The sequence below is a fragment of the Rattus norvegicus genome, chromosome X, assembly GCF_021556685.1.
Source record: "Rattus norvegicus strain SHRSP/BbbUtx chromosome X, alternate assembly SHRSP_T2T, whole genome shotgun sequence".
Lineage (NCBI taxonomy): Eukaryota > Metazoa > Chordata > Mammalia > Rodentia > Muridae > Rattus > Rattus norvegicus.
In genome coordinates, this window is record NC_141554.1 from 31,510,769 (window position 1) to 31,538,153 (window position 27,385).

Consider the following 27,385-nt stretch of genomic DNA (forward strand, 5'->3'; position numbering starts at 1 on the left):
AATAGGTTACCATACTGCTTCAGAAAGTGATGTGGCATTTCTTTATTTGTGCCGAAATATAACAGTCTCTTATTACATTTACTGTCTTAAAAAAAGTAAATATCTGCAAATGGTATGAAAATACACAGGGAGGCATAAATTTTTCATGCAACAGGAACTGTGAAATTGGGGACAAATGATTTCATAAGAATTCAGTCTTAGAAGGAGGGTGATTCAGACTGGTCTCCAAAGGCATTTAGAGTATGTAAAAGACAGTGACAGTGTTATCAAGGCTGAGGAGTCTTTTCAGTAGTTTCTATCTCCTATCAGCTGATCACCACTTAGAGATCCTGTTTACTCTTACACCTTAGCTAGTTTCCTTGAAAGGTTCATCCTGTCCATCTCCACTCTTTTCAGGGTTGGCAAATCAGACTGTTCACCTGAGCCTATTATTATCTAGCTCAATTCCCCAACATAAAATTCAAAGCTGAACAGCTCTACATGGTCTCTGGGCTTGAGTGACTAATGATTGATGACATGTGTTTTCTGAAGTCAGCTTCATGGTTTTGTGTCTTATAATTCTTTTTTACTGCTTTCTCTTTTCCACTCAATTTTCTAGCCACGCATTATCAAGTAAGATCTTCTAGTATGCGCTACTACTTCACTCTTTGTAGGTTTTGTTTAAGCCGACACAGCTGTCTGAAGGTATCTTTATGTCAGTTCCATGTAGCCACAACCTCTCAAGAATCAGTTTAACCATAACTCTCCTCCACATCCACTTTTGACTCCTCTCTGGTCCCTACCTACAAAATGTGTCACCAAACTGTCCTTGACATAACACTTTACAACTCACTTGTCTACTCATAAAAATTGCAAGAGTTTTATGAATGCTTCCAAGGCAAACCAACTAGGGGAAGGGAAAAGGGAAAGAATGTGAGAAAGAGGATAGAGAGTGAGAAGAGAAAGGAGGGAGGTAGGGAGAAAGGCATTTGACAAAAGTGTCTGAGGGAGTTAATTTGCACTTTAGTCACTGTGAAGCTAGAATCTTTCTGTACTGCCCTTACAATTAATCATCTACCAAATTTCTATTTAAAGTACCATGTACCTGAGAACTACATATACTAGGAATGACCTGTTGACAGAGAGAAGTTTTCTTTTTTTAAAAAAAATCAAAGTAAATTAATAAGGATGTGTTTAAAATATCTCTGTGGAAAAGCAATTTTACTGCATTCTGTTTTGATATGTTCCATATATCCATTTCCATGCTGGGCTAGTTTTTTGTCAATTTAATACAAGCTATAGTCATTTATCAAAACAGAACTTTAATTGAGAAAATGTCCTATAAGCTAGATCAGCGGGAAACTCTTTGAGGGCATTTTCTTAATTGTTGACTAGCCTAAGAGGACCAAGCTTACCGTGGGCAGTGCCACCCTCAGGCTGGTGATCGTGAGTGCTCAACAAGCCATGAGGAGCAAGCCAGGATGCAGTGTTCCTCCACGGCCTACTCATTACTTCCTATCATGATTTTCCTGGATGGAGAACTTTAAGCTGTAAGGTGAAATAAACCTTTTCCTCTAAGAGTTGCACTGGTTATGGTGTTTCATTACAACAATAGAAACCTAACCAAGAAAATCACTAAAGAAGATTCCTCTGGAAAGCAATATCTTTGACCTCTTGGCCATTTGTACAATTCTATTTAAATAACTCAGCTACAACCTTTATGGCCAGTTATTGCTGTTTTAGTTGGTTATAAGGCCAGCTATTGCTATTTGAGTTGGTCATAATATTCACAATGCCAAAAATCAAACAAGCATCAGTGACAAAGGAGCCCCTCTGTATCCTAGGTAAGCCTAGTTCTTCCCAGGAGGTGTAGGTTACTAAGATTTGAAGTTACAGCCCTAAACCACATCTGAATGAGACCTGATACTTAAAGAATTCTTTTGCTTTTCATTTTACTAAGTTTTTTCTTTTATTTTTCTTCCTTCCTTCTTCCTTTTTTTCTTCTTATTTCTTTCTTTGAAAACTGAAACATTTAGAATAGTAAATAAAATTAAATGCATGATAAAATAACTAAAGCATATTAACCCAGAGGTTGCTGTTAGTCCTATGAAGCATCATATATTTTTTGTATATATGTATATGTGCAGGGGGTAGGATATCTATTTGTGTGTGAGTATGGATATATGTACACATAGTTGCACATGTATGTGGACTCTGTGGTCAACACTATGTATCTTCCTTTGTCCTACTTCACTTTATTTTTTACCCAGTGTCCCCTTGAAACTTTCGACTTGCTGACTAGGTTATACTGGCTTGCCATGAATTCCTAGGATTCTATCGTTTTCAATTTCCTCCAATACTGGGGTTACAGGTAAATGCCACCAGGTTTGGTTATTTTGCATGGATAGTAGAGACTACAACTGACTTTTTCTACGTTTGCAAGATAAACACTTTTACTGACAGCTGGTATTCCTAGTTCTCCCATAAATTTCTTTCCAGTGACATTTTCTCTACTCCATCCAAGAACTAACCAACATCCTAATTAATATTTATACTTTTAACCTCTACACTTTAAGCAAGAATAGTTTGATTTGATCTTTAAGTTATGAATGGATAAATGAATTTACAGTGTATATGTTGTTACCAGCTTCTTTTGTTAAACTGCATCCACATGGTTTTCCAGAAGTTGTTAATTTTGTTGATTTTTGACCATCTATTTTCATTATTGCAATAAAAGTGAGCATTATCCATTTCTTGAACAGGAAAAAGAAATCAATAAATATTCTAATTTTATTCCTTCCTCATCATCTTCTTTTGGTGTTTATATTCCTTTACTCAGCTTATCTGAAAACAGTCATTACACTGAGAAGTAAATGAGCCATGAGATACTCACTAACGACATTGGCTTGTCCAGTGAATATGGTGTACTGGAGTTCATAGGAGACCACACTGAACTCATCATCCGAAGTCCAGTGGACAGTGATGGTGTCATAGGAAGCCGTGCAGAGCTCTTCTCTAATTGTGGGAGGGTTGGGAGCTGTTGGCATCAAGAATGCATATCAGTGGAGCAGCATATACCATTAGGACAAAGTTTGGCGATATTTAACTCTTAGAGCAAGTCTTCCCAAATAGGTCTGTATGAACTACTATCATACAGAAAGAGATATTAGGTTCCAAAATGTTTAGTTGTCTGCTTATGGAATTTTTTGGCTCATTTGTTGTTTATTTGTAAGCAGAAATTGCTACTGCCAGGCAGCCATTAAGATACTATCTCAATTTATCATGAGAATATATTTATGAGGTTAGGAAACAATAGCTTCTTGTGTATGAAGAAAAATACATCAAAGAAAAATTAACCAAGACAAACTTTCATAATTTTATTCACTTTTGGTAGTGCAATTGGAAAACCTTACTAGTAAAGGACAATATGGTAAATGTTTTAGATATTGTACAACAGACTTTTGCTCTTGCAACTACTTAATCATGCCTTGAGAGCAGATGCATATAATTTGTACATAAATGAGTATGGCCATACTCTAATAAAAATTCATTTACAAAATAGCCACAGGTCTGATTTGGCCTGAAACATGCTTTGCCAACCTCTCATCTACATGACACCAGATATTTGAAAACTATCACTGTAATCTGCTAGCAAATCAACTAAATAATTTAAATTTTCCTTTATTAGATACTTGATATCTTGGTAAAATTATTAGTGCACTCCTACTTTCATTTCATTTTTCACTTTATAGGTGGCATGTTTAAATAAAAAGACTACAATTAGCAAGCAGTCATCTTTTAGAAATACATTTTCATTTACTGTGAAACCATGAATACTTGTGCTTGGTTGCTTTTATCACTACAGAATCCTTTTGTTTCATTTGTTTTATAACTTAAATCTTATCAAAACATGTGATTTTCTAACCACTTACTCAGGATTAATTCCAATAAGCAATTTTATTAGTAGAACAATCACTGACGAAAAGACAAAGCTACAAGTGTTTTGTGTTGGCAATAATATTTTAAGGTAGAGGGTTACAAAGTATATTTATTCTTTTTGTTGCTTTATTTTGTGTAATCATTTGCCTGCATGTATGCCTATGTATCATATGTGTCTGTCATGCTTATGGAGTCCACAAGAGGGCATGAGCTTACAGATGATTTTTAGCTACCATGTGGGTGCTGGGAATTAAACCTTGGTCCTCTGGAAGAGGATCCAGTGCTCTTATCCACTAAGCCACCTCTCTAGCCCACAGCAGCTATTTTTGTAAATAAAGTTTTATTGGAACACAGCCTGATTCACTCAAGTATTGTTCATCTATGGTGTTTTCATGCAGAAGCAAAGCTAAATAGTTACAAGCATATGGCTTGCAAAACCTAAGGCATCTACCATATGACCTTTTTCAGTCCAAGTTTACCAGTCTGTGGTTTAGAGAATTGATCCACAGATTTTCTTCATACTCTTCTTATATTGGAGCTGAATTTCAAAGAGAAAACGTGTTTACATTCTATGATTTTACTTAAACCACTGTGTAGGTCTTTTCTGTTCTAGATTAGTTCCTGACTAGAATTGGTAAATTGTAAAGAAACCCAGAGAGGGGCAGGGCCTTTATAGAAATGACAAATTTTAAATTCCAATTTAATTGTCTTCCCTCTGACATTTGAAAAGACATTTAGCACAAATCTCAAGAAGCTTTGCCTGATGAATTTCATAGACACTCCATTAATTTAAAAAAAAAAGGGCTCATCTGGGTCTGATGGTTCACATTTATAATCTCAATCCTGGAAAGGCAGGGGCAGGAAGAATGTGAGTATGAAGGTAGTCTAGGTTATATAGTAGATCCAAAACCTAGTCTAATTTTCACAGTAGATCTCAAAATGATATCCATAAATTAAAAATAAGTAAACAGGAAAGAAATAAGCACTCATTATAATTGTTCAAGCATTTTCCTGGAAATGTGTGTTTGAGCATCTGTCTTCTGAAGAGCCTACCTGTGAAATTTAGTTTTGAGCAGTGTGACTTGGATACTCAGGAATAAGTGATACCAATCAGGAGATGCATTCCATATAGATCCAGCTATGTCATAAAATGTGTTTGTTTTTATCTATGTGATCATTGTTGCTGTGAGATCACTGCTGAATAAACCAGTAAAGAACAACTTAGTCTTTCATAAGCCAAATAGTTAATTGAATTCTTTCTCCATTAACCATTGTGGAAAGATTGGACTTTTTCCTGTCCACATAGCAATATATGATTAAATAGAAAGAAAATGTAAGCTCAAAATAGGCAAGTAGCTGTGAGCCACATGGCAGTAGCTGCAACCAGGAAGGAAATGTCACCTCTATGGGTTATTAACTTGACATACCACTTAGAGGCATGTCACTGGAAAAAAAATCTTGTTTGCACAGCCAGGCAGGCTAACCCTGTTTTGATTGTAAACCCAATGGGTTTGTCCTGCAAAGTCAATTTCTAATTTTCTGTAAATGAAAACTGCAGCATGCTGTCAATTTCAATACGCACACAATCAGTACCAGAACTGTTATTTTCTTCTCTTCATCACAAACACTACACAAGGAATGGTGGACTACTATGCCAAACACTTGATTTCCTGTTTGTAAATATTGGGTCAACTATTTGAACTTGGCAGTATCAGCCAAGTATTGTATGTTATGGCAAGAATTGACGTTATGTCTAGAAGTGGACTGAATTTGGGGTTAAGGGCTCAAAAAGCAAAATTGCAGGTATCTGACAATGGCTTTTTGATTGGCATAAACAGCCATTGTGATGACATATGGCATGAATGTTAAATTTTGTGCACAGTAGCTTCACGATTTCTTTTTTAGTCAATGAGTTCATGTTTCTACAGAAACTGAAACAAACATATATTTTGAATATACAATTAATTGTTGGGAAATGAAGATACATTTTTGTTGACCAAACAAGTATAGCAAAATGACGTGGTAAAAAAGACCATGTTCCTGGGCAAATATTTACTTTTCTAGTTTCCTCTGGCCTTGGGAATGAGCTTTTAACATGGATCTGGTCCATGAGACTTAGTGAAAATTTGCTAGGTTGGTCTTTTGTGGAAAAGCTTCAGTTTTATAATAAACAAAGCCATACTTGACTAGCCAAGAGTGTTTGCTGTTATTTTCTCCTCTTCCTTGTACTTTTGAATAAAACATCTGTAGTAGATAGAGTATTCATGTTGTAGAAAGACAGCAAATGAAGATGTCAGAGCAGGAAAAGAGAAAGTTATGGAAAATATATTGCACTGTTATTTAGTAGCTGTGAGCACGACCCACCATACATAGTTCATAGTTTCAATAACTAATAAGTTGGCTATCATGGATACAGAACATTTCTATCACAAAAGAAAGTTCTACTAGATGGTAGTAGTTTAGACAAAACTCAGACAAAAGGAAAGGAAAGGTGGCATTACACCCATACATATTTCAAAGAAAGTTTGGTTCCTTAGAGTGAATGCTTTGTGAAACAAACTCTTTCTTCTTTAGTAGGAGCCATACATTTGAAAGAGAATTATACAAGACAAGGAGATGTCTTATGGGATAACTCACTCTGCTTGCAAATGCAGAATTAAGGCTAAAAAGGCAGTTGTGGTTCTCAAAATGTTAAAAAAAAGCAAAACTCCTTGCTTTCTATCCAGACACTACTAAAACAAATGCTACACCATGTTCTCTCTCTTTGGCTACACCCTCCCCAACCACTCTCCCACAAACATGCACATATTGGCTGGGAGTTGAGAAACTGACACCTTGCTCAGTTAGGGATGTGGTTTTTTTAGCAGGCTCTTTGTCCTCAGTATAGAGTACATCTGGATTCACTGTGTACATGGTGCTTTCCTTAAGTCACAGGTCCTGGTGGCTTTTAGGAACACAAATAACTTTGTCTAAATAACTCTAATTCTTTCTGTCAACCATTGAGTCCAGCTCATGCTTCAAAGGCGAAAGAAAGATTTAGATTAACTCCTAGGAATATAGGTAGCCACAATTTTCCTTTTCTTCATTGTGTTTTAGTTAAAAAGAAAGAAAGGAAGGAGGAAAGAAGGGAGTGAGAGAAGAAGGGAGGGATGGTGAGAAGAGGAGAGGAAAGCCAAGTAGGAAATATAGGGATGAACTATGGCATGTGGGATTGCAATGTGATTCAACTGTTTGCCAGAGCAATGTGAAATTCAGTTTCTTACTAGAAAATGCAGAGGTCTGTACAGTTTATACAGAACAGTGCCAGATCCTAATTGTGCTCACCCCCTTTGTATCTGACCTTCAGCATGATGGCTAAAATTGACCATTTCTAAAATGAAGATTATGTTTTCACCAAAATTGGTACTCTGACAACTAAGAAAAGAACACAAATATAAGGAGCTAGAGAGGTATAAATGTTCGGCTATTCATGTGGTCTTTGTTTTCCTGCCATTAATGAGCTATGAGCATCAGAGACTCTCTGACACAGTGAAAGATACCCATGACACCTCACTAGCACTTTGATGGCCAGAAGTGCTTCTTCTTTCACCATCTCCATGTTACAAGAGAGAAAATGGTAGTAGGATACATTTAGCAATTGGAATTCTCCATTTTCTTGTCCCAGTTTATATTTAGTATATGTTATTTAGGTTAAAATCACAGGGCAGACATTAATGTTTATAGGGCTATTAGATAGTATTTCAAAGAGGGAAGCACACATATGGGTTTTAGAAAACAATTGGTCCAGTGGCAAAGTGAATGTACACTATACTAGAGAGAGCATAAAAGACAGTAAGACAGTACCTGTTAGGTAATCCAAACATTCTAGCAGTTTCTTCTCCCGGGAAAAATCTAAGGCAAAGGTGTCAAATGTGTCATTGAGGTTGATTTCAGGAATTAGGACCTGGGAGGATGCAGTTGCCATGGAGACTCTGTAATTTAAACAAAACAACGTTTTAAGAAATGTCAAGGTGGCTTTTATCATCACTGTGAAAGACTGAAAAAAATAAAAGGAAAAGAAATATCAGGTTTTTAAAAAGTACTCTCTTGAAAAGGTATAATATGTCAACACAAAATAAACTTTAAAAAAAAACAACAAAGGAATTGGGAAAAGTAACACAGTGCCATCCCCTTTCTTTATACTATGGAAAAAAGTCCCCATGGAGGCAAAAGAATATTCATATTTCATGTTGCTGTGTATTTAACAGCCTGGTCCAGTCACATCTAACTCCAGCAAGAAGCACATAGCTTCAGGCATTTCTTCACACATCTGTCTGGGAAACTGTTTGTTCCTTTCAGACTTGCCCCTGCTCCACTTCAAAGGGGAGTCTCCAAAATTTCAAACTGTATAAAAGGCAAAGTGAAGATTAAAAAAGAATGTTTCCAGATATTGGATTAGTTTAATCAATTACTAGCCTCTCTCTAAAATAAACATTAAAAAGGGGGTTTTGTCTGGCTCTTTTTTATTCTCCTTCTATTCACATTTTCCCCACCATATTCCCAGCAGATGCCATGGAAAATATTCATAAGCTTTCTCTTAAATTCCCCAGCAGGCACCCAATTTTGTCTCCACACTCAGGTTTTCTGGTGAGCACTCTCTTGTATAAACTATAAAGCAAGGTATATGTGTCTGTCTCCTATGTGCTCTCGAGTTCATTTGGAAAGTTCAGTTACTAAGAGCAGAACATTCTAGTGGATTCCTAAATGCAAGTAATTATCTATAGACAAAGAAAACCATGGCTTGAATAATTCTACTTTTGAGCATAGAAAATGATGCTAGAATTATTTTGATGTGTTTCATATTTTTGTTGAGTTCCATAAACATTAGGACACTATGTTTTCTCAAAAAAAAACTGAACTTGAATTGACTTAGCTATAACTGTAATCACTTATTTTCTTATAAAGATTATTTATGCCCATTTGCGCAAGATCTCAGTGCTAGCTGGCAATAGTAAGGAAGACTTCAAGTGTGTACTCTCCCATTTCATGAGAAAAGTATGATACCAGCAAGTTATCCTAAGTGTTATAGACACTCTTGTGTCTTTTAATAGATTTTAAGGCTTTGGATTTTCACAAAGAAAAACTATATCTTGTCTACTACGAGTCTATCCATACAATTATAAATATTACACAGCAACAAAAAAGGAACAGAGTATAGGCACATGTCAAAATATGGAGGAACCATGCCAACGTCATATTACAAGAAGCTGGACAAAAAGGTTATGAGTCATGAAATACTCAGAATAGGTCTATATATTAAATTGTATGCTGTAACTGGTTAATTTTACCTTATTAGAATTTCAAAACAAAGAAAAATAATACATATACAATATAACCCAAATATGGTTTCTCTAGCTGCATCTCTGGCAATAATTCAATGTTATTTAGGAAACAAAGTAGATGGTCTAATCTGCATTGTCCTAATCAAATTGATAATAAGAAGAAAATCTAAGGCAATTTAAACTAGATAAATGAAATATTCAAGTGGAGAAAGGATTGTAGACAATGGAATGTCACCTCCTGACTAACTTACAAGGATTAATTGAAGAGCAGCATTGTAATGATTTTAATGACTAAATGTGACATTCAAAGGACTTAAATTCAAAGGACTTATAATAGTTTATGTAGCTGGGTGAATACAGGAATGGATGCTATTTAAAATGGACCTTTAACAAATACTCTGTAAAGCTCTTGGAGTGTGGCCAAAATATTTGGATCAGTTCAGCCAACTTAAAAGATATGCTTTAGTATCATTTCTATGCTTCAAAATATTTGAAGAACATAATAATAATAATAATAATAATAATAATAATAATAATAATAATCCCTCAATGAGTTCTGTTTCATATTCCCCAACTGGGAGAACTGGAAGAAGCAAGTACCAAACTTACAATGGCTTTTCTCTTAGACCCTCAGGCAAACTAGATCTTGTGTCAACTGATGAGACCACTCTAAATACAGATAATCTTGCTATATTAGTTCCTTTCTTGGAAGCAGAAGCCTCTTTGTTCAGGCACATCCAAAATAGATGGAACTCCAAAATTTGTCTTGCTTTTCAGGTCAACAAACAATAAAATGTTCTCTTTTTTTTGTCAAATGACATAGAAAATGCTCCCACCATTTGAACAGTGGGAAACTTGAGTGGGAAGCCTGAGGAAGAGAATGCCTATTCTGGAAGGCAAAGACTGACAGAAGAAATCTTCGGAGATTACTGCAGCTTTTAACACCTACAGGTTTCCTTTCCTTGGTGGAAGAAAAGATGCTTATCTTTGGCTACAATTTCAATTCCTCAACTGGAGTGACAGGTAAAGGAAACTCTGCCAAATTCAACATTTTAGGGGATGTTTTTATTTCCCAAATCCGTCTTGCCTATCTTCTGCTATTTTATACTGCCAACATCATCAGGGTTGTTAGTGCTAAGCTTCTTTTTGCTTCCTTGCTTTATACTTACACCCCACACCTCCCCTGCCATGTGTGTGTGTGTGTGTGTGTGTGTGTGTGTGTGTGTGTGTTTCATGGTTTCATGTGTAGAGGGACTGTCCATTACTTATATGGATGTGTTTCTGCTCTGGTATCTCTAATTTGCAGAACACTCAGTTGTTAGACACACAGAGCTAGTATTCCAGAAGGTGGCCATGTCTACAGAGATCCTATTCATGTATCTTTTGCCAAACACCACACACCACCATGGTTAAAATACCAAGGCACCACAGAAAGAAAATGTGTTGATCTTTGGTCAGCTCAAGAGTTCCCAAACATATTTGGTCCTGGAAATGCAGTGTTGTTACATCTTTTAACCTCTTAACACCCCACAGACAAGCATTCCAAAATCTACACATGGGATCTGACTCTTAGATCCAAGTAACACTCCCCCAGAGTAGGAAAGCATGACTGCCCCTTGAACTGCCTGTGCTGGAAAGGAATTAAAAATATCACCTCAAAGTGGAGAAAATTCTAGATGATCTGAAAATTCATTCTGTTCTAAAGGAATTTTTCTTAGCATTCTCCTGGTAAAGAAAATTTACTGGGGTTGGGGATTTAGCTCAGTGGTAGAGCGCTTGCCTAGGAAGCGCAAGGCCCTCGGTTTGGTCCCCAGCTCCGAAAAAAAAAAAAAAACAAAAAAAAAGAAAGAAAGAAAAGAAAATTTACTATTCAAAGAAATTTTAGAATAAACATCATGAATGGACCAGGGAGACGGGTAACACTGGTCAAGGGTGGGGATGGGGATGGGAACAGGAGGGATCAAGTTGGGGGCAGACAAGGAGAACAGAAAGACAATACTGTCAGAGACAACTGGAATGGGAAGGGGAGTGAGCATCTCTGAGACTATGTAGAAACTTAGGGCAATGGAAACTCCCAGGAATCTGAGGGTGACTCTAGCTAAGACTCCTAGCAATGGAGGATAAGGAGCCAGAACTGGCCAGCTCCTGTAACCTGGTAAAATTTCCAGTGAAGGAGGAATTGGGATACCAAACCAGACACTACACCTTTGACCTACAATTTGTCCTGTCCGCAAGATATACTGGGGTAAAGATATAGTAGAAATAGAACAAATGGCCAAACAATGACTGTCATACCTTGGGAGCCATGCAATGAGTGGAAGCCCATTCCTGACACTGTTAATAAAATTCTGCTATTCTTGAAGATAGGACCCTAGAATAACTGCCATCAAAGAAGCTTTATCTAGTAACTGATGAAAACAGATGCAGAGATCCACAACCAAACATTTGGTGGAGCTTATGGAATCTTGTGGAAGATGGGGAAAAAGGATTCTAGGAGCTGGATGGGTCAAGAGCACACAAGAAAATCAACAGAGTCAACTAACTATGGCCTCATAAGGGTCCTCAGAGACTAAACTTCCAACCAAGAAGCACGCATGGGACTAATCTAGGTCCTCTGCACAGATGTAAAGGTTGTGCAGGTTGGTTTTCATAGACAGAGAAATGGACTGTTAGACCCCAGTTGTAGGTCTCTGACCTGCATGTAAACCATCTTTAGATTGTATTTGATGCAATGGGATGTAGTTGTATTTAAGTTTTTAGGTTGTTTTAAATGTGAAAATAAAGAATAAGAAAGTGGACATGGTTTGTAGATCAGAAGTGCAAAGAATCAGACATTTGAGATCTAGGAGCCACAAGGAATGAAACTTGTCTTTCTTGCAATAGGGAGAAAAGAGCATCTTAAGGGCAGCAGTTATTCCTGTCCTTCATGGGAGATAAATAGTTAATTAACTGCAAAACAAAGTTTCCTCAGTTATAAGAATACAGTGAAGCCAGCTAACCAGTAAGAGGCCAGGGTTATAAAAATACTATATACTCTTTGAGCATGGCAAAAATGGAATCTGACGCAAGCAAGCACCTATGTTAGTTTTCTTTCTCTTTCCTTGAAGATATTCAAGTGGTGCAATGGTGGGCATGTTTCCCCTCTAAGACCATGGGTTGGTAAAGGAACACCTGCAGCTTGTTTTGTGAATGGACTCATTGGCAAACAGCCACACCTATTTGCTCCCTGTGGCTAACATGGAGCTACCCAGGCAGCAGTGAATAACTGTGATAAATCCCTTATAGTCTGCAAAGCTGAAAATAATTTACTTTCTGAAACAGTACGGTGGTGTCTGCTTTAGGATAAAGGCTAGGATGAATGAGTTTTCTGGGGCCTTTTTATGACACAATTCTGTAAAGGTGTGCATAAAAAGGAACTAGAATAAATGAAAAGTCAAAGTGTTTGGTGATGTTTTGTGATGTCATTGATCTAGAAAGGGCTGTATACAGGCCAGCCTTCTCTTGGGATCCGCTGGATTCATTATATGGGTCTATGACCAGGGAAATGAGTAATTTCTATACTAAGCATGTCGGTGTACCAAGAGAAGACTAACCTTCACCTATCTTAATGCTGAAGTCACTATACCAGTAACAGCATTTCTAATTTTCCTCCCCAGAAACAGAAGGTATTCTAAACTAAGGCAGTGGGAGCTTGATCATTTGACCTTTCTCTCCCACATTAATCAGTCTTGGCCTTTTCTGGTGATGTCAACATTTTCAGTCAAGTAAAAACAGGACTAACAGAAACAACACCGTGCAGCAGTTGTTTTCTTTAAAAAAGTGAACCATGCAGTGGAAAACATGTTTCCCTTTTATGTATTTTGACTGCACCTTCATTCTTTGATAATAAGGACGTGATAAGATCAAATTTGAGAATTACAACAAATGATGTTTCTGTACCACCACCCCACCCCCAGCACTCCTCCACACACAAAATGGTTGATTTTAGTCTAACTGGTGAACCTTTTGATAAAAAGACCCTGAACTATAGGCTGTTATGGAAAGGATTTTTTTTGTTTTGTTTTGTTTTGCTTTTGTCACTTAACTGGAGCAAAATAGCAAAAGCTTCTATTCTCTCTGGTGATCAATCTCAAACAGAAAAGGAGTCAGTTTGAGAGCAAGGCCAACCAGTCAAACCCAGACATAAGCAATCAGCAGTCTGAAAACTTCCCAACTGTCCCTGCACCCACCTCTCAGTGATATTCTTTGCTGTCTGTAGAAAACGGGCATGGTCATTCTCCTTCAGTGAGTGTTCTGCTTGGGAAATGAGTGATGCAGACCTTTCAATGCATTGTTTACAGTTTGCAATCTGCTGAGCTAATTTGCGGAGCCTCATCACCTAGAAGAAAAGAAGCATGGTAGGTTACACTTGAGAGATGGCTCAGGGATGGACCCTTCAGAGTTGCACAGTCTCTTATGTTTAAGAAGAGAGAGATTGAAATCTGGAAGACACAATTACAGAACTTATACTTTCTGTCCTTGAAGAAACATTAATAATTTGTTTTATGAGGAAGCATTGCATTGCTAATTACTTCTCTGTTGATGGGGGGGAGGTGTTGTTCAGTGGCAAGTGACAAAGGGTCACTAAACCTCTTCCCTCAACTATCCTACATAATTACTTCAGGACCTTAGGGAACCCTGGAACTTACTCCATCTCAGGTTTTCAGTATGCCCTTAGGAAAATAAAGCATTTCTATAGGTATAAATTTGAGTCTTAAGTTAAAAAAGTTTCATAAAACATTCTTTGTAATCCATGTAATAAAGTTGTGACATGAAAGTATTAGATATTCCTATTTTCCATACTGCCTAAAACTTGTGTATTAAATTAATAGAAGGGGAACATTTTCCCCATTGATTAATATTTTTCTTATTGAACTGATGAGAGAAAGCCAAAAAAAGCACAGCTGGGCCATTTCCTCTCACTGTAAACGTCATTTCCAGTCACTTTGTGCTCACTTGATAAGTTAACTGTTTTGATAAGCATTTCCCATTTGGGATAAAACACATAGTTGTTTTGCAATCTCCATTCTAGGTCTTAATTCTGTGTTGCTTGAAAAAAAAACCCTCCAACATAATTATCCATAACCTCTCACAGGCCAAGATAAGTCCACGGTAAGCCACTTGACTGAGGCTCTGGTGTTTGAAATGTGCTATAAGCTGAAGCCCTCCGGCCAGGAGCCAAGTTAAAATTAGACCAGTAATTGGAATCACCTCGTGCCTACTGGCCCCACCTACACAAGAGGGGACAGGTTTTGGCTGGTTTTCTGATAATTCCGGAATGGAAAATAGCCTTGGGTGAAAGGGTAGGGAGGACGCCTGGTTAATCTGTCTTACGGACAAGGCAGGCTCAAACTCCCTCCAGAATTCCTGCTAACTTAAAGGAATTTTTGCTTTCTCCAAGTCATCACTATCATCCCAGGACAACTCTAATCTTGAAGCAAAGGAAGGAAGGAAGGAGATGTCAGATCTGTAGAATTCCAGGGAATGTCCAATTCCACATGTGTACTATGGCAAACAAAGGAAACTACAGCTGAATTGTGAGGTGCTGAGCCCATGATTTTAGGCAAGGTTGAAAGAATCTATGAAAATAATGAGTCAGAATGAAATGTCCAAACTTGGCAGCTAAGAGTATGTGATCTCAAGCATGGTAAAAATACATCGTTCATTATAATGATAGTTCTTGTCCATATCAGGATATGGACAAAAAATAATGCCATTTTACACCAAATAGAACAGAGCTTCTGGCAACATTATATAGATAGTCAAGGTCAAGACAGACCTGCAGTCTAATTCAGGATGTTAGAACACAGCTATTAGAAACTGCCAGAGGAAGGGAAAATTCAAGAAGGGAAAATAAATTAACAGTGTCTACAATAAACCAAATGTATAGAATATTTAATCATATAACTAAAGAATAATTTAAATTGCATGGCCAAGTTGAAGGCATTTGGTATAATTCTCACAAAAGAAAATGAGGTCAAAATTTCTTTTGGAGTCATTTCATGCCATCTCTTATCCTTTGAATATATAAAGTAGAGACCACACATAGGACAAATGTAACAATGACTACTCTTCAACTTCATATTTTTCTGTTTTCTCTATGAGGATATTGGAAGTTAAAGATGATATATAAGAACAAGAAAACAAAACCCCAAACTGCATATATCGATATAAAGGAAATTGAGAGTGTCCTGTGAAACTACCAGTGTTCTAAAGAGAACTTCCATATAGGACATACTTTTAATTATAGGCCAGTTTACAGTGGCATCAGAGATTCTCATACACTGTATGCAAAAGAATCAGCTGGGGAGCTTTCAAAGGAAAACTTTAGATGTCTGGGCACATCCTCCAATATTCTAGTTAATGAGCTATAATTGGCAGAGCAACACTAATTTGCATTTTAACGAGCAATGAATGATTTTAAATCTCCAGGTGATGAATCACTAGTATGGTCAGGACTAGCGTTTAAAATACCAATCTAACTTTAATCTTTGAATCCATGGATATCTGTGCTGCTTGAATGTCACCCAGACTCTTTTGTCCCTCCTTACATTTATGGTCTTCTCCAGGCAGAGGCCAAAACTCAGTTGCCCAATTTCTTCTGTAGCCATTTTCTGTTGCATAATTGTCTATGAGTTTACCTCCAAAACTTATTTATTGCATTCTGAGCTATGAGTTTCTTCTTTGAGTCCTTTTTGTCTGTGATTTCTTTATTTCTGAACTGTTTCTTTGCAAGCCTGTGTCCTCTTCTGCAAAACTAATCTCACTGGAAATAAGATAATGCTGCTGATTTTGTTGGCTGTAGTTTTAGAAACTGAAGATTTCTTTGTTTGCTTTGGAATTGAGCTTAGCATTTCAGTTTTAAAGAAAAGGAATCTGAAGATAGTTTCTTTCTCTCCTTGGTCTACTCTAACGGTTTTATAGTCACCGTCAACTAACCAGGCCCTTAGGCTCAGCACTCTGGAATCCTGTTTCACTTTGGAATCCTATCTGATCTTTGTGTCTCTCAGTAACCTATCTTGTGTGATAATAGAATGAGTGTGGCACAGGCCCTCTTAAGAATGTCCTTGTTCCAGAACCTCTACTGAAATTTGCCAAAGTTATGATACCAGGTAGACTTTGGCAGTGCTTTTCCTGTCCCTCATAATGAATGAGAACCCTTCTGTGGTGCTAAGGCATCTGACCCAAAGCAATTCTATATCCTGCCTACAAGACATCAAGAGTGGTTTTTAGGCACAGGCATTGGAACTGCTGGTATACTTTCATCTCCTCAACCAAACCTGTGCCATGAGTCACACTTGTGGCCTTGTACTTTTATCCCATTTCTGCTTCACAGAAACGCTTCTCTTATTTCACTCTGTACCATTGTATTCTATATCTATTAATGGTGTATGTTTGTAGTGGATAGAGTGGTACTAAAAATGAACTCTACATATAATCAAGGCCCAAACTGGAATACTTTTTACTACTATCATATAGCTCATTAAAGGGAACTCCTATGCCAAGAAATTCAAGCTTCAGCTAAGTAAGTGTAAGTGAGTATGCTTGCTGGGGAGGTATGTCAAAGTGTCATTGCAATCTGAATATGGGCTCCAGTGAGGTCTACATCTAGACCTTGGAAATCTTTAAATATGCTACCTTTCGTACCAAAGGAACTTTGCAGATGTCTAGGTTAAGGATCTTGAGAGGTTGAGGTATTCCAGGATTACGTGGATAATTTCTGCATAATCTCTAAAGTCTTTATAAGAGAGAGACAGGAAGGTTCATATTAGTGAAGTAGATAGGAAGTTGGAAACAGAAGGTAGAATATTAATGGCTTAGTTGTGAGGCAAGGCCCATGGATGGCCTCCACAAACTTGAAAAGGCAAGAATAGCTTACCAACATTGCCTTTAACCTATGTAGCCTTTAACACAATGAGACTGCTTTCAGGCTTCTGAATTATAGAACCATAAGATAATTAACAAGAAGGTACTAAATATTTGGTAGTTTGTTTTTTTTTTTTTTTTTTTTGGTTCTTTTTTTCGGAGCTGGGGATCGAACCCAGGGCCTTGCGCTTCCTAGGCAAACACTCTACCACTGAGCTAAATCCCCAACCTGGTAATTTGTAATAGCACAATAGAAATACAATAGAGTACACAGCCAATTAAACAGGAGAAGAGAGTTTTTTTTTAATTTTTGAGATACATTGCACATATTTATAAATACACCAAATACTTCCAAATTAATAGAACATTAAATTTAAGAATTTATCACCACAAAAATAAGTATTTGAGGTGATGAATGTTACTTAAGGTGATTAAATTATTACACATTTTATTCATAAACCATAGAATCACATTGTATTCAACAATATATACAAGTATAACTTGTTAATTTAACATTAAAAAGAAATTTTCTAAAGAAATGTATATGGGTATATAGAGTATTGATCTTTGTAAGCAAACATATGACAATAGCAAATTATCTTCCTTATACATACTAGCAATTAAAAATTGCAGGAAACCAGGCATTTGAGAAACTAGAAGATGGCAGTAATAAAAGACAAGTCCACATGATAAATGGGGATGCACTAGGTGGAAATATATCAACAGATTCTAGATAAAAACTTACTTCCAGGGGCACATATGAAACATGGTGCCATGCTGTTTGGAATTTTCAATCACTAGAACTATGGGCCAAATAATTCTCTTTTCATTCTTCACTATTCTGTGTCAGATATTCTACTACAGCAACACAAAATGGACCAGGGCAGATAATTAAAACAGGATTATGGCAAATACAGGAAGTGTTTTTTTTTTCAAAGTGGCAGATGTTGGAGAGAAAGTATATATTCTCTGGGTGAGAAATACAAAACCCTTCTGTTGATGAAATCATACCTTGCCTTCTTTAATCTTTGTTCCAATAATTTGTCTTCTTTCCTGAATAATTTCAATGAGAAGATCACATTCCTCTGTCAACTTGGCTTCTTGACGGGATGCATTGACCTACAGGATAAATAAAATGGCATTCATTTGGCTTTCAGTTAATTGATATTTCCAATGTAGACTAATACACTTCTAGTGATCTCTAAGTATACACCTTACATTTTAATTCTTCTTCCAACTATTTGTAAGGATGGCAAATTGAGGTTGTACATACCTGCCTGACTTATATCCTTAGAAAATACAATCCTGTTATAACACTAAGCTAAGCTAGTCTCAGCCTTAGAACATTTCCTAACATGATATACAGATTGCCATTATCATGTAGTTGGGAATTGACATGTGAAATGAAGTACATTTATAATTCCTGTCTTGATAAAATTGAAAAAGAAATTTAAACACCACTTACTCTTATTAATTTATTCAGAACAAATTATTCTTAATATACTTTAGAGAAATTTCCTAGAAACAATATTACAACTTACATTATACATTCCTTTAACAGGTTTTAAACTTTGAACTTTGGGTTTACTCCCTGTAAGAGATCAAATCACAAAATGATGGCTTGATGCTTTATTGATCTTATGACCTAATTTTAAACTTATTCCTAATATAAATTTACACAGAGAGGTTGTACAAATGAACGTCCACACATAAAGATGGATCAATGCAGAAAACCTTGTGTTTGAAAATTTGAGATACATTGTATGGGATGGAGAATTACAATTAGCTCATTCCTGGCAACTATGCTTGGGAAATACCATGTACATGGTATTTCCTCCACCTCATGACCACACTGAAATGCTTATTCACTGACAGCAACCCAGAAATCCCAGCTGTGGAAGATAAAGATAACATCCACAATTTTTTTACTTTAGTAAAGTTACAGGAGGGGCTGTAAAGTTTCATAGGATGATAGTGGCACTGATGAATCTAGCATATCTTTCAAAAGAGGACAAGGCCCAGCTATGAGTTCTTGGTACTGAGCTAGGATAATTTCATTCTTTATAAATGAGATAAACTGGAAGTAGTACTGTTGGTTCAGGATAAACACCGTCATTATGGCTCACCGAAACTATGTCCACTTTCAAGAGGCCCAGGATTCCTTGAATTTTATTCTTGATCATTAACAGATGCCACAAAAAGATAACATATTTTATTGAGAAGACAATGGTCACCAACCATCTATAACAAATCATTGGACTTTGTGCCTTGTTTTAAACTATCACAGAGGTATTAGCTAAATGTTTGTCTAATTAACAAAGACAAAAAGGCATTGATTGACAGCTACAGAATTTAGAAGTCAGCCTGATAATTCAGGGAAGGTAATGAGTGGGTTCAATTTCTCTTACCAGTACTTTATGGTATCATTTCTATTTCCCCTAGAGACTTTCTAAGTAAATTTAATTTTCCCTTGAAATATTTACTTAAAACTGACTCTCAACAAACATCTTATCTTTCCCTTTCATCTCAACATAATTTAGTAACTATTACAACTAGGCTGTGAAAAGAAGGGGGCCATGTTGATGACATGAACATATTATTATGAAGGATGTGAGATGTCTGGACTGTAGCAATGATTGTGATTCTTTTCTTGACAACATTTTAGTGAGGTTTCAGGACCTTCTCCTGTGTCCACCTCTGCAGGTTCTTGCAAGATGTATAGTTAACACGAACACCGCTAAACTGGTTAGTCATAATGGTCCATCCTGGTCAGCTTCAGTATCTGAGCTTCATCTTCTACCATGACTGGTCTGTTTGTTCAGATAGATAACTACTGCTATCCAGAATCCTAAATGAGTCAGAAGCTCCATTACTCTCGTTTCCTCTTCATTGATCCATCCCTCTTTCAAAACACACTGAAATTTGAGTTATTGCAGTTAGAAAAAGTATCCCACAGTAGTCATAGTAGCATAAAATCCAGCTGTAGAGATTTAATTTTTATGGTCTATTGGTTGACTTTACTAAAATAAAAAAAAAAGTCGACTGAGTTCTAGATTGAGGACCCAAACATATTCTGAGAAACTTGAGAACAATCACCATTGAATCAAAGCAATATTTTCAAAAAAATTGGAAACACGGGATGTCAATTTTGAGCCACATTTTTAAAGAATGCAAGCTGAGCTTTTCTTAGAATCAAGAAAAGTTAAATCTGTTTTTTCTACTTTTGTTAAGTTCCAAATTTCTGTTAACTGTGACATTCTTTAATTCCTACAGGCAGAAGAAAAGAAGTTGGATAATATCCTGCATTTCTGAAATTATTTCACTACAATGAAGTTTTCCATAGTTTTATTGTATCATGTTACCTCACAAAGGAATTAGTAATCTGATTGAATTTTTTTTGAGTGCAGAGGTGGTAGGTATCATCCATCAGGCGTTTCTTCTTCACATTTGGTTTGGAAAGGTGCAGGTCTTGAGTGTTATTTTAGCTTTCCTTCCTGATCCATAGCTTTTGACAAAGAAATTATTATGGCTGATGGAAGTGTTCTATGTGGAGTCTTCTGAACATGCAAAAACCATACCCTAAAACTTCTTTCCTCAATATGTACTTCCTTCCACTTTTGGGTCATCAATCAATCTCTTTCTTTGTCTAGAAACTACAGTCAAGTATGGAATAGAGATAAAGGGGGCATCTTGTATTTGGACCACATTGAAATGGGTAATCAAATCTCAATGCCTTTGGGTAGTCTGAAAAAAATTACTATAGATCAATTCCTTGGGAAAAATATGAATATAGCTTAAAACCAGGTCTACCCCATGCCATCTTCCTCATTGCAACTGGTGTCAAGTATGTTGACAAGCAAGCATCCTGAAATCTAGAAGCACAGCTGGTTTTGCCTTATCTCTCTTTGAACCTCATCCATGTGCTTAGCATATATAGCTTCTCTATATCTAGCTGGAGTCACAGCAGCATTTTTCTTCTTGAAAGATGTCATCTCTTCCTTATGGTTTGCTTTTGGTCTTTAGTACTAGCTCCAACTCTCTCTAATTAATTCCTCCCAAGTTAGAGACAATCTCAAGTCGAAAAACCAAGAACATATTGTTTCTCTCCTGATAAGTCCCAATTTGTTATCTGAAACTTCATGTGCCCTAGCCAATGCCATACAGACTGTAGTCCTGACTATGCTTACAACACAACTGCCACGCCTCCTTTCAAAGAAGCACGTTCAAATAGTTATCATCCATCCATCCATCCATCCATCCATCCATCCATTCAAAATCAATTCCTGGGCTTCTCCACAATATTAGGCAGCACTCCAATTGCTGCACATATGGTGTGTTATAAGAAATACAAAGTCTCCCTGTACGCAAATCTTGTGGAGAAGAGAGCTGAACTCCAAGAAGTGTGGACAATCCTGAGACCTTAGGAAAGGCCACCACTTCTGCCTACTTCTGCCCACATTCCTGGCCCAAGAGGAAACAGCAGAGTGCCTCTGGATACAGGAATATAGAAGCAGTGAGTGGCAGGAACCAACTGGTTTCTGCATGCGCCCAGATCTGAACTGAACTCGTATCACAGCTTCCTGCACCCAGATCAGGTTGGGGAGAGAGCTGGACCCTCAGAAGTGCAGACACTCCTGAGAACCCAGAGGAGATAAATACTTTCTGCCCACATTCCAGAACCAAGAGGAAATTGCCTAGTGCCATCTGTGCCCCTGGGGCACAGGGACTTAGGAGCAGTCGGGCAAGATGCTTAGAGTTTCTTCCTGCACCAAGAGCTGAAAGCCAGTTGCCAGGAGTGCCTACAAACCTGTGAGAAGAGCTCTCAGTTCCCAGATCCTGCTGAAAGAAAACAGGTCTACAGATGTGCTGAAACACAGGCCTGTAGGAGGGTCAAGCCACTTTTAGAAACAGCAAGACATGCTAATACCAGAGACAACATGATGGTAAGAGGCAAGCACAAGAAACTAAGCACCAGAAATCAAGACTACTTGGCATCAGCAGAACCCAGTTCTCCCACCAAAGCATATACTGGATATCCAAAAACTGGAAAAGCAATATTTGGATTTAACATCATATTTTATGATGATGGAGGAAGACTTTAAGAAGAATATAAAATTAAAGAAATAGAGGACAACAGAAGTAAACAAATGGAAGCCCTTAAAGAGGAAACATAAAACTCCCTTAAAGAATTCCTTAAAGAATTACTGGTAAACACAACCAAACAGGTGAATGAAATGAACAAAGCCATCACAGATTTAAAAATTGAAAAGAAAACAATAAAGAAAGAAAAAAGGGAGACAACCCTGGAGATAGAAAACCTAGGGAAGAGATCAGGAGTCATACATGCAAGCATCACCAACAAAATACGAGAGATAGAAGAGAGAATCTCAGGGGCAGAAGATACCATAGGTAACATCAATACAATCATCAAAGATAATGTAAAATGCAAAAAGTTCCTAGGACAAAACATCCAGGAAATCCAGGACACAATGAGAAGTTCAAACCTAAGGATACTTGGTAGAGAAGAGATTGAAGGCCAGTAAATATCTTCAACAAAATTATAGAAGAAAACTTCCCTAACCTAAAGAAAAAGATTCCCATGAACATACAAAAAGCCTACAGAATTTCAAATAGATTGGACCAGAGAAGAAATTCTTCCCATCAAATAATAGTCAAAGCAACAAATGCAGAAAACAAAGAATTTAAAAAGCAGTAAGAGAAAAGGGTCAAGTAACATATAAAGGTAGACCTATCAGAATTACACCAGACTTCTCACCAGAGAATATGAAAGCCAGAAGAACCTCGGCAGATGTCATACAGACCCTAAGAGAACACAAATGCCAGCACATGCTACTATATCCAGAAAGACTCTCAAATGACATAGATGGAGAAAACAAGATATTCCATGACAAAACCAAATTTACACAATTGCTTTCTTCAAATCCGGGCCTACAAAAGATAATAGATGGAAAACTCCAACACAAGGAGGGAAACTACACCCTAGAAAATGCAAGAAAATAATCCCTTGTAACAAAACCAAAAGAAGAGACACACAAACATAATTTCACCTCTTACAACAAAAATAACAATATCCAAAATATACAAAGAACTCAAAAAATTAGACTCCAGAGAGCCAAATAACCATATTAAAATGGGATAGAGAGCTAAACAAAGAATTGACAGCTGAGGAATAGTGAATGGCGGAGAAATACCTAAAGAAATGTTCAATATTCTTAGTCATCAGGGAAATGGAAATCAAAATAACCCTGAGATTCTACCTTATACCACTCAGAATGGCTAAGATCAAAACTCAGGTTACAACATCTGCTGGCATGATGTGGAGAAAGAGGAATATTCTTCCATTGTTTGTGGGATTGCAAAATGGTACAACCATTCTGGAAATCAGTCTGGAGGTTCCTCAGAAAATTGGACATTTTACTACCTGAGGACCCAACTATACCTCTCCTGGGCATATACCTAAATGATGCTCTAACATACAACAAAGAAACATGCTCCACTCTGTTCATAGCATCCTTATTTATAATAGCCAGAAGCTGGAAAGAACCCAGATGCCCTTCAACAGAGGAATGGATACAGAAAATGTGCTACATCTACACAATGGAGTATTACTCAACTATCAAAAACAATGACTTCATGAAATTCATAGGCAAATGAAATGAACTAGAAAATATCATCCTGGGTGAGGTAACCCAATCACAGAAAAACACACTTGGTATGCACTCATTAATAAGTGGATATTGGCCCAGAAGCTCGAATTACCCAAGATACAATCCACAGACCTCATGAAGCTCAAAAAGAAGGATGACCAAAGTACAGATGCTATACTACTTCTTAAAAGGTGGGACAAAAATATTCATAGGAGGGGATATGGAGGCAAAATTTGGAGCAGAGACTGAAGGAATGGCCATTCAGAGCCTACTTCAGATGTGGCCCCTATATATATACACAGCCACCAAAACAAGGTAAGATTGATGAAGCTAAGAAGTACATGCTGACAGGAACCAGATATAGCTGTCTCCTGAGAGACACAGGCATAGCATGTCAAATACAGAGGTGACTCCTAGCAGCAAACCATTGAACTGAGAATGGGACCCATATTGGAAGAATTGCTGAAGGAACTTGCAACCCCATAAGAACAACTATGCCAACCAACCAGAGCCCCCAGGGACTAAACCACTACCCAAAGACTATACATGAACTGACCCATGGCTCCAGCTGCATATATAGGAGAAGATGACCTTGTTGGGCACCAAAGGAAGGAGAAACCCTTGGTCCTGCCAAGGTTGGACCCCAAGTGTAAGGGAATATAGGAGGTTCAAGAATCGGGGATGGATGGGGAGAGGAACACACTTATAGAAGAAGTGGAAGGGGAGGGGAAAGGGTGATTATGGACAGGAAAATGGGAAAGAGAATAACATTTGAAATGTAAATAAAAAAGATCCAATAAAAAATAGAAGTGAGACAGGCCTGGGAAGCCAGAGGAGACTACTCTCTGCCCACATTTCTGACTCTAGAGGAAAACACCTAGAGCCATCTGGGGCCCCTGTGCACAGGGTCCCCAGAGAAGTTGGGGCAGGTCCTTCTGGTTGCTGTTCCATAGAGAGCTTAAACCCAGTTCTGAGGAGCTAATTCAGGCCCAAGACTAGAGGTAAGACCAACTTTTCTCCTCCAAGTGACCTGCTTGGTGGACTCAGGACACACAAAGGCAAAATTCCTCTGGGACTGGAAAATTCCGGTTTCTAGCTGGGGCCTGAACCTTGCTGATCCCAGCCCACAGCTCCCTGCTCCCAAACCCCTTGGGAGAGAGAGCTCATCGCCCAGTCAAGTGGGCACTCTTGAGAATGCAGGGCAGGACAGACCGCCAGGACTGCCCACCCTTGCCCCCATCCCTGCCCCAAGAGGAAACTGTATAGGGCCTCTGGGAACAGGAAGATAGGAACACTCAAACTGCAGGAAAACTGTGGTCCAGACTGCGCCCGGATCAGAAGGGACCCAGTCATACAGCTTACTGCACCCAAACCCTGTGGGAGGGAGAGCTAGACATTCAGAGGGGCAGACATGCCTGGGAAGCCAGAGGAGACTACTCTCTGCCCACATTTCTGACTCTAGAGGAAAACGCCTAGTGCAATCTGGCCCCCTGTGTAGAGGGACCCAAGAGAAGGTGGGGCAGGTCCTTCTGGTTGCTGCCCTTACAGAAAGCTGAAACCCAGCTCCAAGGAGCGAATTCAGGCCTGAATCCAGAGGTAAGACCAACTTTTCTGCTCTAAGTGACCTGCCTGCCCTGCTCAGGACACACGACCACAGGAACAGCTGAAGACCAGTAGACAGGAACGACTACACGCCTGAAAGCAGAACACTCTGTTCCCATAACTGGCTGAAGGAAAACAGGAAAAGAGGTCTACAGCACTCCTGACATGCAGGCCTATAGGATGGTCTAACCACTGTCAGAAAGAGCAAGACAATGTAACACCAGAGAAAACGTGATGGCAAGAGGCAAGCTCAGGAACCCAAGCAACATAAACCAAGACTACACGAAATCATCAGAGCACAATTCTCCCACCAAAGCAAACTCTGAATGTCCAAACACACCATAAAAGCAAGATCTTGATTTTAAATCATATTTGATCATGATGATGGAGGACTTCAAGAAAGACATGAAGAACCCCCTTAGAGAAATGCAGGAAAACAAAAATAAACAAGTAGAAGCCTATACAGAGGAAACACAAAAATCTCTGAAAGAATTCCAGGAAAGCACAATCAAACAGGTGAAGGAATTAAAAATGGAAATAGAAGCAATAAAGAAGCACAAAGGGAGACAACCCTGGATAAAGAAAACCAAAGTAAGAGACAAGGAGCCGTAGATACAATCATCACCAATAGAATAAAAGAGATAGAAGACAGAATCTCAGGAGCAGAAGATTCCATAGAAATCATCGACACAACTGTCAAAGATAATGTACAACAGAAAAGCCTACTGGTCCAAAACATACAGGAAATCCAGGAATTCAATGAGAAGATCAAACCTAAGGATAATAGGTATAGAAGAGAGTGAAGACTCCCAGCTCAAAGGACCAGTAAATATCTTCAACAAAATCATAGACAAAAACTTCCCTAATCTAAAGAAAGACATGCCCATAAACATACAAGAAGCCTACAGAACTCCAAATAGATTGGACAAGAAAAGAAACTCCTCCTGTCACATAATAGCCAAAGAACCAAATGCACAAAATAAAGAAAGAATATTAAAAGCAGTAAGGGGGAAACATCAAGTAACATATAAAGGTAGACCTATCAGAATTACACCAGACTTCTCACCAGAGAATATGAAAGCCAGAAGATCCGGGACAGATGTCATACAGACTGTAAGAGAACACAAATGCCAGCCCAGGTTACTGTATCCAGCAAAACCCTCAATTAACATAGATGGAAAAACAAAGATATTCCATGACAAAACCAAATTTACACAATATCTTTCTACAAATACAGACTCACAAAGCAGAATAAATGGTAAAGCCCAACACAAGGAGGCAAGCTACACCCTAGAAAAAGCAAGAAACCAATTGTTTTGGAACAAAACAAAGAGAAGACAAGCACACACACATAATCTCACATCTAAACATGAATATAGCAGGAAGCAACAATCATTATTCCTTAATATCTCTCAATATCAATGGACTCAATTCCCCAATAAAGACACAGATTAACAAACTGGGTACACAATGAGTTCCCAACATTATGCTGCCTACAGGAAACATACCTCAGAGACAAATACAGATACTACCTCAGAGAAAACGGCTGGAAAACAATTTTCCAGGTAAATGGTCTGAAGAAACAAGCTGGAGTAGCCATTCTAATATCGAATAAAATCTATTTTCAACCGAAAGTCATCAAAAAAAATAAGGACACTTCATATTCATCAAAGGAAAAGTCCACCAAGATGAACTCTCAATTGAAAATGTCTATGCTCCAAATACAAGGGCACATACATATATAAAAGCAACCTTACTAAAGCTCAAAACACACATTGCACCTCACACAATAATAGTAGGAGATTTCAATACCCCACTCTCATCAATGGACAGGTCATGGAAACAGAAATTAAACAGAGACGTAGACAGACTAAAAGAAGTCATGAACCAAATGGACTTAACAGATATTTATAGAACATTCTATCCTAAAACAAAAGGATATACCTTCTTCTCACTACCTCATGGTACAAG

General features: G+C 37.8%; 1 protein-coding gene across 8 annotated transcripts in view; it reads right to left on the minus strand.

Annotated features, from left to right (window-relative positions):
• Mid1 (midline 1) overlaps positions 1-27,385 on the minus strand; it is a 381,084-nt gene that overhangs the window by 25,254 nt on the left and 328,445 nt on the right. For all 8 annotated transcript variants that reach the window (XM_087600601.1, NM_001431606.1, NM_001431607.1 and 5 more), the window contains 4 exon segments: positions 18,156-18,263; positions 13,469-13,617; positions 7,762-7,889; positions 2,873-3,016 (listed from right to left, as the gene is read on the minus strand). In XM_087600601.1, coding sequence (XP_087456727.1) covers positions 2,873-3,016; positions 7,762-7,889; positions 13,469-13,617; positions 18,156-18,263 — 529 coding nt within the window.